At 47.1% G+C, this 20365-nt stretch overlaps 2 protein-coding genes and 1 long non-coding RNA gene across 4 annotated transcripts; 1 reads left to right on the forward strand and 2 right to left on the reverse strand.

Annotated features, from left to right (window-relative positions):
• Nucleotides 1–1132: 1132 nt before the first annotated feature.
• Nucleotides 1133–2565, reverse strand: LOC148640876 (uncharacterized). Its single transcript, XR_015929948.1, has 2 exons — nt 2418–2565; nt 1133–1432 (listed from the first exon to the last, which is right to left on the reverse strand). It is a non-coding gene; the product is annotated as an uncharacterized LOC148640876 (long non-coding RNA).
• tapbpl (TAP binding protein like) lies at nt 1883–10915 on the forward strand. Its single transcript, XM_088619011.1, has 9 exons — nt 1883–2369; nt 4118–4330; nt 4879–5172; nt 6595–6783; nt 7503–7670; nt 8726–8829; nt 9691–9913; nt 10303–10394; nt 10814–10915. The coding sequence occupies exons 1-8, from the start codon at nt 2312–2314 to the stop codon at nt 10383–10385; spliced, it is 1332 nt and encodes a 443-aa protein (XP_088475137.1). The 5' UTR covers nt 1883–2311; the 3' UTR covers nt 10386–10394; nt 10814–10915.
• A 1246-nt stretch (nt 10916–12161) lies between these two features.
• Nucleotides 12162–19248, reverse strand: LOC148640878 (von Willebrand factor A domain-containing protein 1-like). 2 transcript variants are annotated; one of them, XM_088619003.1, is made up of 7 exons: nt 18778–19248; nt 16882–17170; nt 16139–16398; nt 15000–15263; nt 14144–14401; nt 13652–13933; nt 12162–13393 (listed from the first exon to the last, which is right to left on the reverse strand). In XM_088619003.1, the coding sequence occupies exons 1-7, from the start codon at nt 18869–18871 to the stop codon at nt 13320–13322; spliced, it is 1521 nt and encodes a 506-aa protein (XP_088475129.1). In that variant the 5' UTR covers nt 18872–19248; the 3' UTR covers nt 12162–13319. The 2 variants fall into 2 exon arrangements, with proteins under 2 accessions (XP_088475129.1, XP_088475128.1); XM_088619002.1 differs by lacking the exon at nt 12162–13393 and having other exon boundaries at nt 13434–13933.
• Nucleotides 19249–20365: the final 1117 nt, after the last annotated feature.

Raw genomic sequence — 20365 nt, forward strand, 5'->3', positions numbered from 1 at the left:
GGAGGTCACAGTGGAGCTCTCTCCTCTGACACAGGAAAGGACCACCCTCATCCCCTCACCATGGGGCTGAGAGTCTCAAAGAGCAGAGATCTCGCACCTCAGTGTGTCCGTCTGTCGTGATGGAATTTCGAAGCCCTTACTTTTTGATCAGTGAGGCACGTCTGACACCTCGGGCCGTCTGCATCAGCAACAAAGAACGGAGAGTATTGGGTGGGGGTGGCCGAAAGTCATTTGATAGGGGGGTCTCTTTCCTGTTCCCCAAACTCATCTCCAATTCCACATTTTGCTCACTGGCAAGACGTTGCAATTTCCCATATTACTGTTGAAGGGGATCACCAAGCGCATCACTAGTCAGTCTACTCCTACAACACCATAGTTCCAGGCCTATTGTAAATAGCTTTAACTTCTTATTATGAGTTCACTGGGACTAACAAGCCCAAGAATTAAGTGTACTGCAGCGTTTAGTCAAAATCTGGCTTAACCTGCTTGGCTAAGGGCTGACCTCCGGGCCAGAGGATGAGGAGGCTGGGACCCCCCTGCAGAGTGAGGGGCATTTCTCGAAAAGAGTAGGGGTGCTACCCCACTGTCCTTACCAGTCATGGCCTCCTAATGATCCCCATCTCTGAACTGGCTTCATCACTCTGTTCTCCTCCCCACTAAGAGCTGGCATGAGGTAAGTGGATGGGCATAGTTTGGCTGCTGTTGCATCATCCAGGTGGGGCTGCACATTGGTGGTGGTGGAGGGGATTCCCTATTACCTGTGAAGTCCTTTGAGTGGAGTGTCCAGAAAAGCGCTATATAAATGTAAGAAATTATTATTATTATTATTCATGATTGTTTTATTATTAAGAGAAGCATGTGATCTTTAATGAATAAGCCATCAGAACTTTGGCTTCATTTTTATGCAAAGGACAGCACAGTGTCTCCAGTCACCATTCTGGGGTTCAGAAATTCTGGTCTGCAGGAAAGAGCGCCCCCTTCTGGGGCACTGCCACCACTTACAGCCACAGCCTCGATTTCCTCAGAGGCCCAGACTCGGTCTTGCTCAGCTCCTGAGCCCCGACGAGATTGGGATTCCAGGTAAGAGAGATGCTGCCTGAAAACAACACGTCTTTCATCTCCATATAAACCATCTGGGAAAACATCTAGTTTATTCAAACGGAGCCTCAAAAGAAACTTTACACTAAGAACGTTAAAACATGCACAGCTGTTATCAGGCCAATGGCTTCTCGCAGTGGGCGCTCTGGCATTTTACTGAGTCCATATGACAGGTAACTTCCTTCTGAAGATCTGGGCTGATCATTGTAGGATGGGACACAACCTGCACATCTGTGACTCGTGCTCTCCGCTAGGTTTGTAGGGTCCTGTCTCCTTCCTCTTGTAGAGCTTGGATAATGTGCATGTTCACTCATCTCCGAGCCCAAGATGACACCTGTTGGCCATAAAAAATTTGCAAATAAGAGAAGACCGTTTAACCATCATCTGTCCCATTTAACAGTTATTAACCAATGATCCCAAACTCCAGGGTACCAGCTTCAACCACATGGCAGGGTAGTTAGTTGTGTAGAGAAGTGCCTTGCTATTTGATAGGCGACTGGTTGAAGCACTTCATCGCCCGTGATCAATTCGCTCCCTAATGAGGTGCTGTAGTACTTATACAACAGTGTATCACTCAAGGGTATCCTGGTCAGGAATCATAGATCAATCAAAATATCCAAAAACTAGTTACGTTATTTAAAAAAAAGCATAGCTGCGAAGAATGTCAAGTTTATTTCTGCTGCTCGGGAGTAACAACGACCAGCTCCGTTTAAATAAAATGAACCATCGAACAGCACTGAGTGACTGGTGACGAGCCCCAGGCTGAAGAAATTTCTGATAGGACGAGGCGCCAGCAGCCACAACTTTCGATTTGGACGGGAAATTTGTGCGGCTGCTGCCCCGATGTCAACCTCTCCACCTGATCACCGGAAAACACATCGATATCCATCATGCTCGACGCGTAATCGATATTGTGATCACCGTTGCCTTGTCGCGGGTTTTGTGACACCTTTGGAGAGCTTTTTAAAAATAATAACAGTCCAATGAGTCACCAAACTGCTCCGAAATCGAAGCAAAACCGAAAGTAATCGTGTTCGCGTTAGAACGCATTTTGTTAGCTTCAACGAATCCGTTTCTCTCGTACTCCGTTTTTAATATACTTCTAAGCTGCTGCAATGCATATTGGTTTTAAAATCGCCTTATTGATAAATTTATAGGATAACAGGTTCACGGGTTCTGTTTGTTACTGCTAGTTTTTATTGTTAAGTGCGCGATGCGGCTGGCATTTGGGGTATTGGTCCTCGCTTCTCATCTGATGTCTTCGGTGTCTGGTAAGAGAGACTTTTATGAACATATAGTATAGTAATAAAAGTACATGCCTTCTCTCTGTCTGTGGCTCGGGGACCGCCTCTCGCTTTCTCTCTCCTGGCGTAGCTACGCTACACCGCTCACTTTATCCCATTCTCACGTTTCTTTATGTTAATGCACATCGTGTGTAATCGCTCCTTGAATGTCTTTCAAGCGCTTTTCGTGTCACGGGGATTTCCAAGTGCTGCAGGCATGTGGGGGGGGGGCTGGCTTCAGCCTTCCAGTGAACTGCACGTCAGGGGGAAGAGAGCGACACAGTCGCACCATTTGAATTAAGACGGAGCTTTAGGGAGGACAGATTGTAGGAGTGCCGACCCTAAATTCCCTTCTTGGCCTTTTTTAACTATCTACAACAGCACAGTGTTCCCCCCTCATCATCGTGGGCCTTTGGTGTGAACGTTGTTGATGGGCGCCATCTCCTGGTCCATCAACATCCAGCAGGGAATGCAGTCTGTGAGCTCTAAGGACATGTGGTTAACTAGCAAGCTGCACAATGACACCCACTGTATTCGTCTGTACTCCATCAGTGATGATTAGTGCAGTTGAAGATAGCTCCCTAAGCGTTTTCATTCCCAAGATACAGCAGATTCTTTTTTGGGGGAGTCGTGCAACACCATCGGTGGGGGTGGAGGGGAGTCCCCATTACCTGTAAAGCACTTTGAGTGGAGTGTCCAGAAAAGAGCTATATAAGTGTAAGCGATTATTATTTGCAGCTAAATGAAGGCAGTATATCTTAGGAACGAAAGCACCTAAGAATCTACCTTCAACAGCAGCAAATGGCACAGATGGAGCACAAACGAATGCAGTGGGTTTCATTGTGCTGCTTGTAGGGGGGCAGCTTCACAGAGCTCAGTCAGTCTTGACAAAGCTGGTATCCTGGTTTCTTTTCAGAAACAGCTGGATGAGATCCTCAGATCAATTGGCTAATCAGTAACAAATTGGCTTCATCACCCTGCTCTCCTCCCTTCTGATAGCTGGTTTGTGGGGAGCATACTGGCGCAGTATGGCTCCCTTCACATCATCCAGGTGGGGCTGAACACTGGGGGTGGTGGGGATCCCCATTACCTGTAAAGTGTTTTGAGTGGAGTGTCTAGAAATGCACTATATATGCAAGAAATTATTATTATTATTATTATTATTATTATTATTATTATTATTATTATTATTATTATTATTATTATTACAGCAGCCATGTCACCCTGCAGCTCTCAACTGGCTACCCACTGAAGCTCAGCAGGGTTGATCCTGGTTGATACCCAGATGGGAGACCTCCTGGGAAGCTATGGTTGCTGCTGGAAGAGGTGTTACTGGGACCAGCTGGGGGGTCCCCAACCTGCGGTCTGTGTGGGTCTTAATGCCCCAGTATAGTGGTGGGGACACTATGCTGTAGAGGGCACCGTCTTTCGGATGAGATGTTAAACCGAGGTCCTGACTCTCTGTGGTCATTAAAGATCCCTGGGTGTTTCTTGAGAGAGTAGGGAGTTATCCTAGGGTCAGGGCCAAATTTCCCCCCTCGGCCTTTACCGTGGCCTCCAAACTGTCCCCATGTATGACTGGCTTGGACTTGCCCTGCGATGGACTGGCGTCCCATCCAGGGTGTACCCTGCCTTGCGCTCGTTGCTTGCTGGGTAGGCTCCGGCTTCCCACGACACCGTATGGTATAAAGCGCTTTGGCTAAATGACATTCTTCTTATTATTCCTTCTCCCTCAGGCTCCGTGGCGGATGTGGTGCTGGCGTGCTCGCTCGTGGAGGAGGGAGGGGGTATGGGGGGAAGGCTGGCTGGGGCTGGGGCGCTCTTCACCAGAGACGAGGCCACGCTAGTTCTCCGCGACCTGCCCGTGACAGCCGACGAGTCGCTCGACACCGTCACTCCCTTCGCCCCCCCGGCTCCCGATCCCGAGAACCTGATCTTCGAGGCCACAGGTCAGTGGGGGAGTCGATCAGTAATCAGCAGGACACTGGGGAGGGGGGGACATCAGGAGCCACACAGGTCTGTATGCTGTAAGAGGCCTGGAACTATCTGAACTGCAGGGCACATCAGGAGTATTTCAGGCTTAATGATAACACATTTCCAAGGAATTCCAATTTCCAGAGGGGACAGACTCGGTGACCACAGCCTGGGCATAGAAACTGGACACAGGCAGACCTGGCTGTCCAGAGAGGACAGGCTCAGTGACCACAGCCTGGTCACAAATACTGAACACAGGCAGACTTGGCTTTCCTGTCCTGTGAAAAGTGATCACACACTGGGCTGCAGCTCTGTTGAGCTTCCTCTCCCTTCCTCCATATTCAATGATAAATTACAAAACCACGAAAATACCTCGGGACCGTGATTTAATGTACAACGGCTATTATCTGAAGTTAGTAACTTAAAACACACGGAACCATTTTCAAATCGTCCTGAGGGAGGACAGGTCTATTGCAAAAAGGTTTTATATGGGATCCTAAAACCGAGTTTTCGGCTCTTGCAGTGACATCACTGGAGATCCCAGAAGCTGATTCGCTCCTGCACGCTGACTGCAACGAACAGGAAGTGACCTGTGAGATTAGCCGCTACTTCCCTCGGGGTCCAGAAGGGACAGAGCCGTCTCCAGAGGATGCGTTTTTCATTGGTTCACTGCAGCTGGAGGGAGGTGGGGTCAGCCTCACTTTGGTGCTGAGGACTCAGCCAATCCCAGCAGAGCAGGAAGAGGATGGAGGCAGGCCCCTCAGGCAGAGGAAGCTGGACCTGCCTCTGAGCCCATCCGGAACCATCCTGAATGAAGGTGAGTAATCCCAGAATGTTTAATCCTCCTTACTGTCTCTACGGCCACAATTTGTGAAAAGAAGTATGGTGATCCCCAACTGGGATCTAAAATCAGGTGTTGGTCACTTTCCGGCCAGTCCTGCAAGATCTCAGTCATCAACTCCTCAAACCTCCAGATCTTCCTTTCCAACTTTTCTCACCGAACACAGATTTCTAGACAAAGACTGTTGTTGCCACACCTACTCTGCGAGGTCTAGCTCACCTGATTCCTACAGTATCAAAGGATGCCCACCAACCCACATCCAAAGGAGTTTGGAGAGCCCCAAAGAGTGGTAGGAGTCTGGAACCAGCTCCCCAGCTGTGTTGTTGAAGCCTGGATCCTTGGACTAACTGCCAGATGGGCCAGAAGGACTGAATGCTGTCTTGTTCCTCCTCCACTACGGATCTAGGAAGCTGCTCCACTTCTTCCTCAGCGACTTGCTTATTCTCCTTGTGCCTGGCAAGGCGAGCCAACAACCACTCAACTGGCTTGCTCAGGGCCTGACTAATGCCACTGGAATCTATCCCGGCAGCTCTTTTCCCTCATTTAAAAATTCCTTCCAGTTTCACTGTACCTATATTCAAAGCCCAGGTGTGGCTGGCTTCCAGTTAATCCGTATTCAGTAGCCATCTTGGCTCAAGGCCGCATCATGGGCAGGGTTAGAGCCAAAATGGTTGCTTCCCATAGACTATAATAATAATAGTAATAATAATAATTGCTTACACTTATATAGTGCTTTTCAGGTAATGGGGACTCCCCTCCACCACCACCAATGTGCAGCATCCACCTCGATGATGCGATGGCAGCCATAGTGCACCAGAACGCTCACCACACACCAGCTATCAGTGGGGAGGAGAGCAGAGTAATGAAGCCAATTCATAGATGGGGATTATTAGGAGGCCATGATTGGTAAGGGCCAATGGGAAATGTGGCCAGGACGCAGGGGTTACACCCCTACTTTTTTCGAGAAACGCCCTGAGATTTTTAATGACCACAGAGAGTCAGGACCTCGGTTTTACGTCTCATCTGAAGGACGGCGCCTGTTTACAGTATAGTGTCCCCGTCACTATACTGGGGCATTAGGACCCACATGGACCATAGGGTGAGCGCCCCCTGCTGGCCGCACTAACACCTCTTCCAGCAGCAACCTTAGTTTTTCCCAGGAGGTCTCCTATCCAGGTACTGATCAGGCTCACACCTGCTTAGCTTCAGTGGGTTGCCAGTTGTGAGTTGCAGGGTGATATGGCTGAATTTTAGACTCACAGGAATTTTAGGTAATTATTTTCTTTTATGTAGCTGTATTGCTGTGTTTCAGTCCCCCTCCCTTCACAGTGTTAATGTAATTGTCCATTCAATGAATGTGCTAATATCAGCTTCTCTCTCTTTCTTTCTCTTTCTCAGTGGTGTTTGTGGTCTTCACGAGATTGCAGTCCCTCACTGCTCCTCTGGGGGGCAGTGCGCTCATTGACTGTGGCTACAAGGAGGCCACTCCCTCACAGGAAGTGGCTCTGGAGTGGCGACTGCAGCACAAGGGACATGGGCGGAGAATCCTGCAGCTGAGAGCAGGGAGGGAAGGGGAGGAGCCAACAGGTGAGGATGACATCATCCCCCTTCCTATTGGACCTTTCTGTCTTGTGTTTGTCTGTTTCTTCCAATTGCTTTGACAATCTCTGTGATCAGTCACTTTTCCTTAATCTTATAGCCTAGTGTCAAGCCTGTCTAGCATGTTTCATGGCACCACACTGAACCACACTGTGGAAATAACAGTGACAAGAACAAAATGTTGAGCGTTGTTTAATATGAATGATAGTTGTCATGTTAAAGACTGAGAGATAGAGATAAGACTTTATTGATCACATCCATACATTTTCTTACTGCTGTATCCAATTCAGGTTTGTAAGGAAGTCAGACTAAGTCTTCTTCCAGTTAATGATATTTTATATAACTTTTTTGCCATGTTAACTGGTAGCTGACAGTTGTGGACATGTTTAAAGGGTTGAACAATGCAGGAACTCTGTAAAAGAGTATCAGCCCCACTTTGCAAGCTGCTGCTTTTTGCACATTTTGTTACAGCCTTAGCTGCATATCTGTATTCAGTAACAAGCTGTACAATCCAGTACTACAGTACACTCCCCACAGGGTCCTGCAGTTTCTCTTGCCGGTCTGGCCTAATGCATTGTGGGTGTTGTAGTTTGGAAAGCTGTCACATGATGGGAATCTGCAGGGGAGCTTGCCTTGCACACTCATGGGAAATGTAGTTTGAAACTGTTACCCTGGCACTGACTGCTTGTTCGATTCCTTGCCCACAGTCCATCCAGAGAGAGAGGGAGCGAGTGTGGAGCCAGGGCTCGTGCTAGAAGAAGGAAATGTATCCCTGACTTTGACCAATGTGAAGGTGGCAGACGAGGGCACCTATATCTGCACCGTCGGCTCCGGGGTGTACCAAGCGCAGCAAGTCATCCAACTGCACATCACTCGTGAGTTCCCATCCGTTCAGCTGTGTGTGTGTGTGTGACTTCCTGTTTGTCCCACAGGTTCATTTTCCCACCCAGGCCACCAGGCTCTCTTTTCCTTTGTCTCTCTCTCTCAGTGGTGTTTGTGATCTTCACGAGATTGCAGTCCCTGCATGCTCCTCTGGGGGGGCAGTCCGCTCGCTAACCAGGTGGATGCTAGAATCATTCTGCCCCTCTCTGCCCCCTCACCCATTCTCACTTCTTCTATTCCTTCTCTTTCACACTCTGCTGCCTCTCGCACTGTGGCGTTCTCACCTAGTTCTGTCTCCTCCCATCGCTCTCTCCGTGTGGTGGGTGACTGTCACGTCTTCCCAGTAAGTCTCTCGCTCCTTGAGCGCTCTATATTGGTGTGAAAGGTAGGCTCTGTCTGAAATGCATTTGCTTGATTGAATCATTTCTCTGCCGCCCATTGCCTGCATTAACGGTAAGAAACAGAAAATGTTAATGTTGCTGCGGACGGGACTACTGAGAGCACATCCCCTCTGCATTGCTGCTGGAATTACAAGCTGTGTTTTCAGTCCCAAGTGTGTCTGGAGGCAAGAGGTCTGAGACGGCCCTGTAAAAGCGACCCTATTAGATTGTAGGCAAGCAGGCTTGTGAATACGTCTCTTTAAAGTCCAGTAGAAATGTTACGCTCGGTTTCGAGATGATTTGCTGACAAATACGACGTGCTTGTTGACGCTGCATGCAGATCGCGCTGGAAGATTTCTGTGGTGAAATGACAGCTGCACAGCCTGGACTTATCCGCTCATACATGTCGTTACATCAGAGACTAGTGAGCAGGAAGGGCTGCTTCATGTCGCAAATTCGCTCAAACTCTTGACAGCGTGGCACCAATACAGTCCTTTCACAAAGTTCCTGATTATGTGCTTAATTCGGAACTTGTAGAAGTTTGGGATACCATCAATGAGTTTATTTTCTTGCAGACGCTTAATTGCCAGTCTGAGAAACTGGGACCGCAGTTCCCCTTTAATGTGTGACAAGGGCCCTTGTCCTCTCCTTCTCTCTCCATCCTCCAGAGACCCCCTCAGTCACTCTCACTCCAAACCAGCTAGTGTTCCAGGATGATACACCTCAGAGGGTGATCTGTCACTGTGACCACTATTACCCCTTGGATGTTCAGGTCAGTTGAACGTGCTCCTTCTTTCTCTCTGTGTAGTTCCAATTCACACTCTCCCCTTCTATAGGTCTTATTGATTAAGTCTGTATGTTTTAGGACATGTATCCATTCACCTGAAGTATGTCTCTGAGATCTATTTAAGAACCTACATTTTTCTGTGTTAGGTGTGTCTCTAGGGTCTACATTAGGGTCTGTAGTAATCTCTGTGTGTTAGGTGTGTTTCTAGGGTCTATATTGTTGTCTGTGTAAGTCTCTGTGTGTGAGGAGTGTCTCTAGGATCTACATTAGGGTCTGTATTAATCTCTGTGTGTGAGGAGTGTCTCTAGGATCTACATTAGGGTCTGTATTAATCTCTGTGTGGGAGGTGTGTCTCTAGGGTCTATATTAGAGTCTGTATTAATCCCTGTGTGTGAGGTCTGTTTCTAGGGTCTATATTAGTGTCTGTGTAAGTCTCTGTGTGTGAGGAGTGTCTCTAGGATCTACATTAGGGTCTGTATTAATCTCTGTGTGGGAGGTGTGTCTCTAGGGTCTATATTAGTGTCTGTGTAAGTCTCTGTGTGTGAGGAGTGTCTCTAGGATCTACATTAGGGTCTGTATTAATCTCTGTGTGGGAGGTGTGTCTCTAGGGTCTATATTAGAGTCTGTATTAATCCCTGTGTGTGAGGTCTGTTTCTAGGGTCTATATTAGTGTCTGTGTAAGTCTCTGTGTGTGAGGAGTGTCTCTAGGATCTACATTAGGGTCTGTATTAATCTCTGTGTGGGAGGTGTGTCTCTAGGGTCTATATTAGAGTCTGTATTAATCTCTCTGTGTGAGGAGTGTCTCTAGGGTCTATATTAGACCTCACCTTCACCTCTTTCTTTTAGGTGGAGTGGTTCTCACTCTCCCCATCTGCCTCTGAGCCTGTCCCTATCTCAAATGGGGTCTATTTCTCCAGTCACCGCCAGCACAGTGACGGGACCTACTCTCTCTCTGCCTACATCTCCGTGTCCCCCTCTGAAGATTTGACTGGAGCTACGTTTTCCTGCATTGTGTCACACCACTCTCTCTCTGAGCCAATCACAGCCAGTATCACCGTTTCCGCCCCCGGTCAGTGTTTCAGTGTGTAACTTGATCTTCATGTATGTCTTTTTGATCATTTCTCTTGCTGTATATGTACCTGTCTGTGTCCACCTCTGTGCCTTCATCTGTCAGCCTGAGCTAATTTTATAATACAATGTAAATAATTTAATCTTTTGGGTTGATGCACATTTTTATAGATATGACTGCTTTTATTTTTTAAGAAATATATTAGAATCTGAAAGTTTTTTTTTCTTTCTCCAATTTCCCAGTTAATAGTTGATCAATGACATAGTCCAGTCCTGATTTGGTGAATTCTGGCCCATAAGGGTCAGCCTGCAATCTAAAGAAGCTCATTTCCTGACCAAGCCTCCGGAGAGCCACTGTAATCGCAGGGATTTTTGTATTTTACATTCCAGAGGAGTCCCAGCTGTGGAGCATGGTCGGAGGAGTCCTGTCGTTTGTGCTGTTCCTGTTCGGACTGTTCATGCTGCTGAGATAGACAGACTGTGTACGGTACCTCTCCATCTGGCTCTGTCTGAGATCACCCTGACTGTCTGTCCATTGGTTTCTGTCTGTGTGACATCTGATCTGTCCGTTTCTGTGGCAATCTGAGAACCTGTTGCCTGTGTCCCCTTGTCAGTTCAATAACCCGTCTCTGTGTCAGTGTTACTCTTGTCTGTCTCTGTCTCAGTCTGAGTACGTGTCCGTCTCTATGTCCCCCTGTCAGTCTGACAGGGCTGTCAGGCTGTGTCTCTATCCCTGCGTCTGAGATGCATACCCACGCAGTGCAGAATAGCTCAGCACACATTCGCAACAGGGATATGAATTTCTGTTGATGTGTATCTTAATCGTTTCCAACATAATATTCCAGGCATCATGGAAACTGTTCCCCCTTGTTGAGTGTGTTGTTTTGCTCATGCATTGCAGGACCATGATGGGAAGAAAAGAACAAATGATGAAGAAATTTCATTTGTACAGCTTGTACAGATTTGGGTGTAAAGATATTCAAATAAACGGTCCTGTAAATTACTTAATTGAGCTGTGTTTCGATTTGTCTGTCCGTCGGGGTCTGTAAGTCTTCCACATTGTGATCTAATTTGACCTGCCTACCCTGTTGACCTGCCTCTCTGTGTTTTCAATTTAAAGCTGTCTGTTGCTTGGTCCCTCTCCCCTCTGTCAGTCAGGAGAAGAGGGGTGGGGAGAGGCAGTCGGGGAAACACATGATGTCTGTGATTCACTCCAGCGACTCAGTTGTCTGCCAAAATATTCAGAGAATGACCGAAATGGAAAGATTTGGATTCAATCAAAAACATTGTTGTTAAAGACTGGAGAAAAACTCTCTGCTCCCTTTGTGTTGTTCTGCCTCTCCTCTCCTACTGTGTTAACCGTGTGTATTTATTACTGAGGGATTCTCTGTGATCTCCTCTCCTCTCACCGTGACTTACGTCTTAAAACATATTTATATGGTTAAAACATAAAGGAAAAACCATAGGATTAAGCCAGAATTAACTGTATATAGTAACTACAGTTTTTTTCAAAAATTGTGTTAATCTCTCTGATTGAGGTATGTTTTACAAAATACAGATGAACCAATTAGATAAACCATGTTTAAATTACTACACACATTGCCTTTGCTGTTCTGTTGTGTTTATTGCTTGGAGATTCTGTTATCTTCACTCCCTGTGTCTCCTGTCCTGTTGTGTGTATTTATTACTGAGGGATTCTCTGTGATCACCTCTCACTGTGTCTCCTGTCCTCTTGTGTGTGTTTATTACTGAGGGATTCTTTGTGATCTTCTCTCCCTGTCTCCTGGTCTATTGTGGTTGTGTAGTATTGTGGGTTTTATTGTTTCTGGACTTGGTAATCAACATGGAAACAGACTGAGTGAAGTATGCACCACATAGGTGACCGAAGAGATTGAAAGACTTAAGACTCAGGCAGACAGAAAGCAGCAGAGATGGGTTGGGAGACTGAGACATTGGCAGACTGTAAACACAGAATGAGGGACAGACTGAGAAGCAGACAGCGAGACATTCCTGGGGCAAGTTACTGTAGGGCCACAGCCTGGGAGACAGACAGAGCCCAAATGAAACAGAGTGAGAGGCCGACACACAGGCAGGAGAGCAGACAGGCAGAGTGACAGACAAGGACAAATCGAGAGACAGGCACACACAGAAATCCAGAGGTTTGCACATTAGCTTTTGGGCCCCAGCAGTTTGACAGTTTTAGAGGGAGAATGAAAGACACTGCCAAAGAAAACACTTCCATCTGAAAATTATTCGTATCACCTTTTATTCCAGAGTTTATGTACAACACATAAAAATACTGTATATCCCCCATGTAATTACTACTATAATTACTAATATAGTGAACCCACAGTCTCTATACCACGCGGTCACAGGCTTTGTGTGTTAGTGGATTTGCAAATCAAAGATTGTTTTTATTCGGGTAATCTAAAACCCCTCCCATATTAGACAGCATTCAGGATCATTTTTCCTATCTGGGGGAGAAACGAGGAAAGCATTTATTTCTGTCGATATTTATTTTTGTGTCCTGCGGGTCTCAAGACTTGTATAACATTCCCCGTCCCCTACTTTGTAACTCGTCCTATCTGTGATCTTCGGGATCTGCCCCAAAAACCCAATGCCAACTGCAAAAAAACAACAATTCAGTCACTTTCTCTTAACAGGGATAGAAAAAAAACACATGATGCTTTTTAAAAGGTCAATGAACCCAAACGCTGGGATTTGAGCTCTTGAGGGCCTTCTTAAGAAACACCTAAAGAAGTGTGTTTCCCGGAGAAAGGCAAGCGCTAGGTGCTGCAGAGATGAATTACCTACAGTATATAGCCTGGACACAAATCTCCCAGCTCTCTTTAATTTCCATTTTGTTCCCCAAAAAATAATACTTTTAGTAATCCTTCCGGATCTGGTTTTAAAAGCCTGGTGGTTTATAGTTACTCACAGTAGACATACCATATGTGCTTGTATGTTTATTGATTTATCTGTTTAAAAAAAGATAAATCTGTCCGTTGGTACCCTGTTATGCACCACCAGCAGAACAGATTGTAATCTACAATTCCCAGATTGTCACTGCGGGGAAACATCTGCTGAAGGGATTGTGGGAATCAAAGTTTTTTTTTTTATCTCTGAAAGGCGTGTTTATGACTAATACTTCAGAGCTTTCCATGTCCAAATAGTACCTCCCATTTCAAACCCTAAGAGAGTGATAACTGGCAAATCTAAGCACATCACTCTAGCACCCCAGAGTAATTACTATCCACCTACTGCTGCAGGCCCTGAATAGTGATCACAAGCCCCAGTCTATTATAGACACAATCCTTCAGTGTTTGTGCTTACTCCATTGTGTGCCTGGGGCTGTAGCCCAGTTGTATCTTGTCCGAGTCAAGCACTGCTTGTGACTGTGACTGTTTTTACTTCCTGCATCTTGAACTTGACACCAGTACTTGACACCAGTAGGGCAAGGGGCAGCACTGCATCACTGGAGCTGGAACAGAGGTGAAGAGGAAGTTTATTAAAGATACATGCAGTAACTTTACTGAGATGCTACGGACTTTCTCTCTCCCTCGGTCTCTCTCTGTCCTTTTCTGTCGCTTTCTACTTTACACCTCCACCACTCTCTAGTTCTCTCTCCATCTTGTCCTCCCCGGTCTCCATCTCTCTTCCTACCACTTTATCTCCACTCCCCCTCTCTCGCCCTCCTCTCTGTTTCTTTCTTTCTCCCTCTCGACTTCTCTCGCTGTACCTCTCCGGGTGGTCTCTTCTGCGCAGGTCTCCCGGCTGCGGCCGGGGCGGTACTCTGCGGACACGCACACTCTGTGCCGCGCCCCCTCCCGCAGGCCGCGCAGGAAGACCGTCCGCGTGTGGCCGGGCAGCCTCAGCGAGGTCACTTCCTGTCCGCTCCCCGTCAGGTGGCGCACCCGGTACTGCGTCACGTCCTGTCTGCCTGGAGGCTCCGCCCACGAAGCCGTCATGGAGGAGGAAGTGATGTCGGTCAGCATGAGGTGAGTAGGTGGAGTAAATCTCTCTTATTTGGTTAATTGGGAAGGAAACAAATGTTGAAGAGGGAATTAATGGTTCTGTGGTTACAGTTCATCATTTATATTTTTGCTACTGTTAATGGATAAAGAATGAAAGAGGCATAGAGATATGAGCAAGTCAATTTGTTACTCAATTTATGTCATTTAACATTCAATTTCTTTCCTAATTACTAGATTATCTTTACATTCTTTATTACCAGTCAGTGTCTTGGCTCTCAGGGAAATGGGAGCTGTGCTTCCTTCATGGTAGTGGGCGGTGACAGTGATGAGGTAATCGGTGTCGGGGGTCAGAGAGGTCAGCCACACTCCTCTCCGAGACCCCGAAACCTTCAGAGACCGAGGTTTGAGCCCTGACCCCGGCGCTCCATAGATGAGGTGATAGTGGGAGAGTGAGGGAGTTGAAGGGGGGAGGGAGAGGTACAGCGAACGCGAGCCTCTTTTGATTGCTGAGATCCCTGAGACAGATGGAGACAACAGTGGAGACGTCAGAGAGGCAGAGGTGGAAGGGGGCTGACTGACTAACTGGACGCTACGAAAGAATGAACAATTGACTGAGAGAGAATGTGTGAAAAGGGAACAGAGGCTGAATTGTATTAAGAAGGAATTGAACAGTGATAAAGCAAATAAAAAAGAAAAACAAAATAGGAAGACAGAGATTAGTATGGGCTTGACTGTATTATAATGGACCCTAGAGGTACACCTAACAGTGAAATTAATACAGACCCTAGAAACACACCTAACACAAAGATAATTTAATTCTTGAGACACAACATAGAGATATTAATACAGATCCTAATAGATCACTTGAGAGTCATCTATAGGAGAGGTTAATAAATACACTAGATTTATACCCTAGAGACACTTCTCACACACACAGAGATTAATACAGACTCCAATATTGACCCTAGAGACACTTCTCACACACAGAGATTAATACAGACCCTAACATAGACCCCAGAGACACTCCTCACACACACAGATACTAATATAGACCCTAAGCAAACATCTAAAAACAGACATCTAAAAAATATCTCTTTAAAAAGCTAATTAAACCTGTCAGAGTGTAGGCTGAGGTGGTGATGTTAACAAACAGTGGCTTTTGCCTGCGGGAGGTGGTCAAATTCCACAAGGTGGCGCTGTGGGTCTCTCTCCCCAACTCTTGTCTCCAGAGAGCTCGCTCTCTCCACTTGTGGTTCGCCTGCACCATCAGGAAGGGGTGCTTCAAGGGAGCGAGGGCAACAGGGGGCCAGGAGACGGGCAGGGAGGTGGGCTGAGGGTGGGAGATGGCGAGAGAGGGAGAGATGGAAGGCACTGATCCTGACAAAGAAAGGAGACTGGTTTTATTTATCCATGTGGAATGTAAATGACTCTGCAGAACAGTTGCTCTTTGGGTGGGACTCATTCCCACCTGTGTCTGAACACTGTTAACAAAACACCTAGATGGAGAAATGTGAAGCCTAAAGAGCAAGTTACCCAATGCAGAGAAGACTCAGGTGTTTCTGTTGACTAGTCATGTAGATCTTTATATCCATGAGGGGATCCCATTAAAATATGAAACAAAATGTCAGGATATCTATTTAGAAGTTCAGAATTTGAAGGAACTGAGTCTCTTTAGTCTGAAGGGAGTGTCCCACACCGACAGGCTGAGGGAACTGAGTCTCTTTAGTCAGAAGGGAGTATCCCACACTGACAGGCTGAAGGAACTGAGTCTCTTTAGTCTGAAGAGAGTGTCATTAGTTAAATGGAGGAAAGAAAGGTTTCTCTCTGAAAGCACAATCTGACAAACTGTTTACTGCGTTGCCGAACTCCTTTCAATACCAAATGGAGTTTCAATTAACGTATTGATATTCTGTGGTCGAAAATGTCAGTAATGTCGTTACCGGAGTTTAGTTGAACCCGTTATACAGATCGGCACTATTGCTCCTTGGACCACAGCCCCTCAACCCAGGATCTAACTACTTCTTCGCAATCAATCTTTTCTCCAAAATGCATGCTCAGCACTAATGTGAGTCATTGCTTTAGTGTACATTACAATATGAAGCAATGCGCTGCAGTAGGCTACTTTCTAGTATAGTATAAAGGGTTATACTAATATACAATTCTACAATACGTTAATTATTGATGCTGTTTACTGTAATAAACAACAATAATGTAAGATGTTTAATATATTAATGCAACCATCACTTCCTTACCAGTGATCATGTGACACAGTTGCCCGGCCAGCTCTGGGATATTCTGGGGGTCTGCAAAGATGGACCCCCCCTTGCTGGAGACCTCTGAGACCCCACGACCTCCGTGCCCCGAGATCACCATTAGGACTCTGACCCCCAGCTCCTTCTTCAGGGCTTGGGCGGGGCTGATGACATCATCGGTGGAGTGGCCATCCGTCAGCCAGAGAAGGACCTGACTGTCAGTCTGTCTGTCCACCTGGCGGAATACTGTCTGGGCCCACCTGAGAGTGAGAGGCATAACCATTATAATACTGATCCTCACCATCAACAAAGTAATATAATCTGCAATGATGTGTCCAGTCAGTCAGGGTCACTGTGCTGTAGTGTCCAGTCAGTCAGTGTCACTGTGCTGTAGTGTCCAGTCAGTCAGTCAGGGTCACTGTGCTGTAGTGTCCAGTCAGTCGGTCAGGGTCACTGTGCTGTAGTGTCCAGTCAGTCAGGGTCACTGTGCTGTAGTGTCCAGTCAGTCAGTGTTACTGTGCTGTAGTGTCCAGTCAGTCAGTCAGGGTCACTGTGCTGTAGTGTCCAGTCAGTCAGGGTCACTGTGCTGTAGTGTCCAGTCAGTCAGTGTTACTGTGCTGTAATGTCCAGTCAGTCAGTCAGGGTCACTGTGCTGTAGTGTCCAGTCAGTCAGTCAGTCAGGGTCACTGTGCTGTAGTGTCCAGTCAGTCAGGGTCACTGCACTGTCCTTCTCTGTCTCTCACCGGAAAGCCTGCCCAGCATTGCTGTCTCCAAAGCGCTGCTGTAGCTGCCCTGGTAAGCTTTCCCAGGTAGCCCTGTGCTGCCCAAAGGGCCACACCAGCTGTGGATCCTCACTAACCGAGACGAGAGCCGCCTGAGTCGGGCCCCAGTTCAGTCGCCCGGACAGCCGGGACAGAAGGAGCAGGAAGTGGCGATACTCCCAGGGTGTGACGCTGCCTGAGCTGTCCAGCAGGACCAGGAGAGAGATCCGGAGTGGGGAGTTCTCACAGGAGAGAGAGGGAGAGAAAGATTCTGAGGGAGAGTGGGAATACAGATGCACAGACTGGACATTAGAGTACATGAACTGAACAAGCTGATTATTTTCACAGCGTTGGCGAGGGGGGCTGGCAAGGACAGGCTTGATCTTGAGACAGGGCACTGGGAGTAGGTACACCTGTAGGTATGGCTCTCAGGACGCACCCCCAAGAGCTATAACTCACACTGTTTGCCCCAAACTCACTGGTTTTCATGGTAGTTACCCTGAGTAGAGCGAAAGACACTATATGAATATTTATCTGTCTGTGAACGTTTCTATCCACGCATCTGTCTGTCTTTGTATCTGTCTTTATCAATGTATCTATCTGCCTACAGTATGTATCTATCTGTGGATGGATCTATCGACTTGTGTAAGATTCAGATAAGATCACTTTATTAGCCCAATACAATTTCTTGCATTAGGAATGTGTCTTCTCTCAGACCCCAGCTTGCTCTCCATGAGACACACAGACAGGGAGAGAAGCTGGGGGTCAGAGCGCAGGGTCGGCCATTTATACGGCGCCCCTGGAGCAGCTGGGGTTCAGGGCCTCGGATTAGGATTCCTACTCTGCCGGCCGCGGGATACGAACCGGCAACCTTGTCTGTCTATGAATGTAGCTGTCTATATATTGATCTGTGTCTGTCTGAGGATGTTTTTGTCTATCTGTTGGTGTCTATCTGTCTCTCTTTCCATCTGTCTGTGGCTCTGTCCTTATATCTGTCTGTCAAATCGGTGTGGACTCCGGGAATCCCAGAGTTAAGAGTTTGTAAAGGTCTTCTTTCTCTCATGATTAATGTCACCAAGCCTTCAGCTAAAGCGAGCTGCTCGCCGTTCTCTCCTCCCCACACTCCCTCTCTGCCTCGCCCCGCCGGCTCAGTTTCTCTAACCCCGCCCGGCGCAGCCCTGTGGACATGGGGGGAGACGCGGGGAAAATGTATTCTTCAGCAGGCCCCCTCGGCTGCAGGAGACATACCAGCCAGGCAGGCAGGCAGGCAGGCAGGCAGAGCAGATCTTTCGCCTGCAGGTGATCCTTCAGCCCCGCTCTGTCACTCCAAACATCTGTCAGACTGCTCGTTACATAACCCACACAGCCTAATCCCCTCAGCCAGAGAGCATCTGGATCGAGTTAAACCGCAATAAACTCTCCGGCGCGCGCTCGTGCTCTCTCTGTCAGCTCGACTAGGTGTCACTGCGTAACAATTTGTACATATGCTGCTGTTTCCATCTGCAGCCGTCCAGCAGTCTCCATGCTTTTATTTCTTAGAGCTGGTAGCAGCAGCAGCACCATACAACAATATAGTACTAGTATTTCTGCTACAACCACTATTATTAATAGGAATGATAATTGTATCATTAGCATTTGTTACGGGTTAGTAGACATTTTAGACTGTTATACATACAGCATCACGGTAGATTGTGCTTATACCGTTTAATATGATTCAGCTCTCCGCAGTGTAGTGTTCTGATTTATATATGTATTGTAATGTCCAGTTAGGCTGCACTGTACTGTATTTAAACTACAACAGATGTTCTTGTGCTGTATAGACATGACTATTTAAGCACCCTATTTAACTGCACGACTAAGGTGAGAAGCCGGTCTTACCTGTGTGCTCAGTGATGGCTATCGCAGAGGCCAAGACACTGCTGACAAGCAAAGTGGTGAGACGGCACACCCACAGCCTGGCCGTGTGTCTCATCACTGCGCTCAGTGCACGGGGCACTGTGCACAGCCCTCTGACTCTCCACGCACAGAGGAGGAGGGAGGGAGAGAGGGAGAGAGGGGCAGGGAGGAGGGCTTGGCGGGAGAGATGGACAGATGGGGGGGGAGGAGATGGAAGCAGAGGAGGAGACTGAGAAAGGAGGGGTGAGAGAGAGGGAAAAACAGGGAGAGAGGGAAGGAGAGGAGGAAACGGGGAGAGATGGAGACACAGGGAGATGAAAGAGGGAAGGAGAAGAGAGGCAGAGAATTCAGGAAAGAGAGAGAGAGGGTGAAGCAGAAATCCTGTTTTTGTTGGTTTTGTTAATTGCTGAATTATTTTGATTTTTTTTCCTCGTCCTTTTCGATCCCTTTAACTTCGCCCATCCCACCACACACACACACTCTCTTTCTCCCTGTGGATTGAGGGATGTGCTGTGTCTTGTGAGGTATGTGTTTCTAGGGGGTGCAGGTGTCCAGTCGCTGTATTTTTAGAAAACAAAATGAAAGATGGTATGTAGTAGCACATTCCACACTGTGTGATGAGATAAAAAAAGAGGAATCAGGAGGGGCAGTTGCATTAAATTATCACTGACTGACTGAACACTACAGCACAGTGACCCTGACTGACTGGACACTACAGCACAGTGACCCTGACTGACTGGACACTACAGCACAGCGACACTGACTGACTGGACACTACAGCACAGTGACCCTGACTGACTGGACACTACAGCACAGCAACACTGACTGACTGGACACTACAGCACAGTGACCCTGACTGACTGACTGGACACTACAGCACAGCAACACTGACTGACTGGACACTACAGCACAGTGACCCCGACTGACTGACTGGACACTACAGCACAGTGACCCTGACTGACTGGACACTACAGCACAGTGACCCTGACTGACTGGACACTACAGCACAGCAACACTGACTGACTGAACGCTACAGAATAATAATTTCTGAAATTGATATGCAACCACTTTACACATGGGATCTGTCCCACGGCATATATGTTATGGGCACACAGAATATTTTTCCACAAATTACTTTACTATGTTCTGTCAATCATGTTCACATTATTGATCTCTGTAAGCATTGGTTCCCAGCAAGATGTACTGTATAACAATTGTCAGGATTAATGAGAGCAATTGAAGTGGCAACTGAGTTCTCTATAGTATTGCTTCACAACCGAGCACAGGTCCACTCCACTGCACATTCTTGTCAAATCAATATGACATTTATTTCTTTTTTTAAATTGACCATTTCAAGGACACACAGAGTCTGTTTCACGTCAGTCTGGCCCAACAACCCGGGTTCAAGTTAAATCAGACCTCTTCAGGCACATGACTAAACGTCTCCATCTAGTGGTCATTTAATTTGAATATTGACTTCATGAAATAATGCAAGGGAACAAGTAATAGGTTTATTCCATGCTGAAAAAAAGAAGAAAGAGAACACAACGTTTCGGCCGTGGAGCCTTCT

Source organism: Lepisosteus platostomus, chromosome 25, assembly GCF_059453375.1.
Source record: "Lepisosteus platostomus isolate fLepPlt1 chromosome 25, fLepPlt1.hap1, whole genome shotgun sequence".
In the NCBI taxonomy this organism is placed as follows: domain Eukaryota; kingdom Metazoa; phylum Chordata; class Actinopteri; order Semionotiformes; family Lepisosteidae; genus Lepisosteus; species Lepisosteus platostomus.

What these genes read in the sequence shown, in the direction of transcription:
- tapbpl (XM_088619011.1), top strand. Translation starts at nt 2,312, where the DNA reads ATGCGGCTGGCATTTGGGGTATTGGTCCTCGCTTCTCATCTGATGTCT. An exon ending in CGGAACCATCCTGAATGAAG is followed by an intron (nt 5,173 to 6,594) that starts GTGAGTAATCCC and finishes TCTCTTTCTCAG; the next exon opens with TGGTGTTTGTGGTCTTCACG. An exon ending in CATCCAACTGCACATCACTC is followed by an intron (nt 7,671 to 8,725) that starts GTGAGTTCCCAT and finishes TCCATCCTCCAG; the next exon opens with AGACCCCCTCAGTCACTCTC.
- LOC148640878 (XM_088619002.1), bottom strand. Translation starts at nt 18,871, where the DNA reads ATGAGACACACGGCCAGGCTGTGGGTGTGCCGTCTCACCACTTTGCTT. An exon ending in AGCCATCACTGAGCACACAG is followed by an intron (nt 17,171 to 18,777) that starts GTAAGACCGGCT and finishes ACTCTCCCTCAG; the next exon opens with AATCTTTCTCTCCCTCTCTC. An exon ending in ACTGTGTCACATGATCACTG is followed by an intron (nt 15,264 to 16,138) that starts GTAAGGAAGTGA and finishes TTTCTTTGTCAG; the next exon opens with GATCAGTGCCTTCCATCTCT.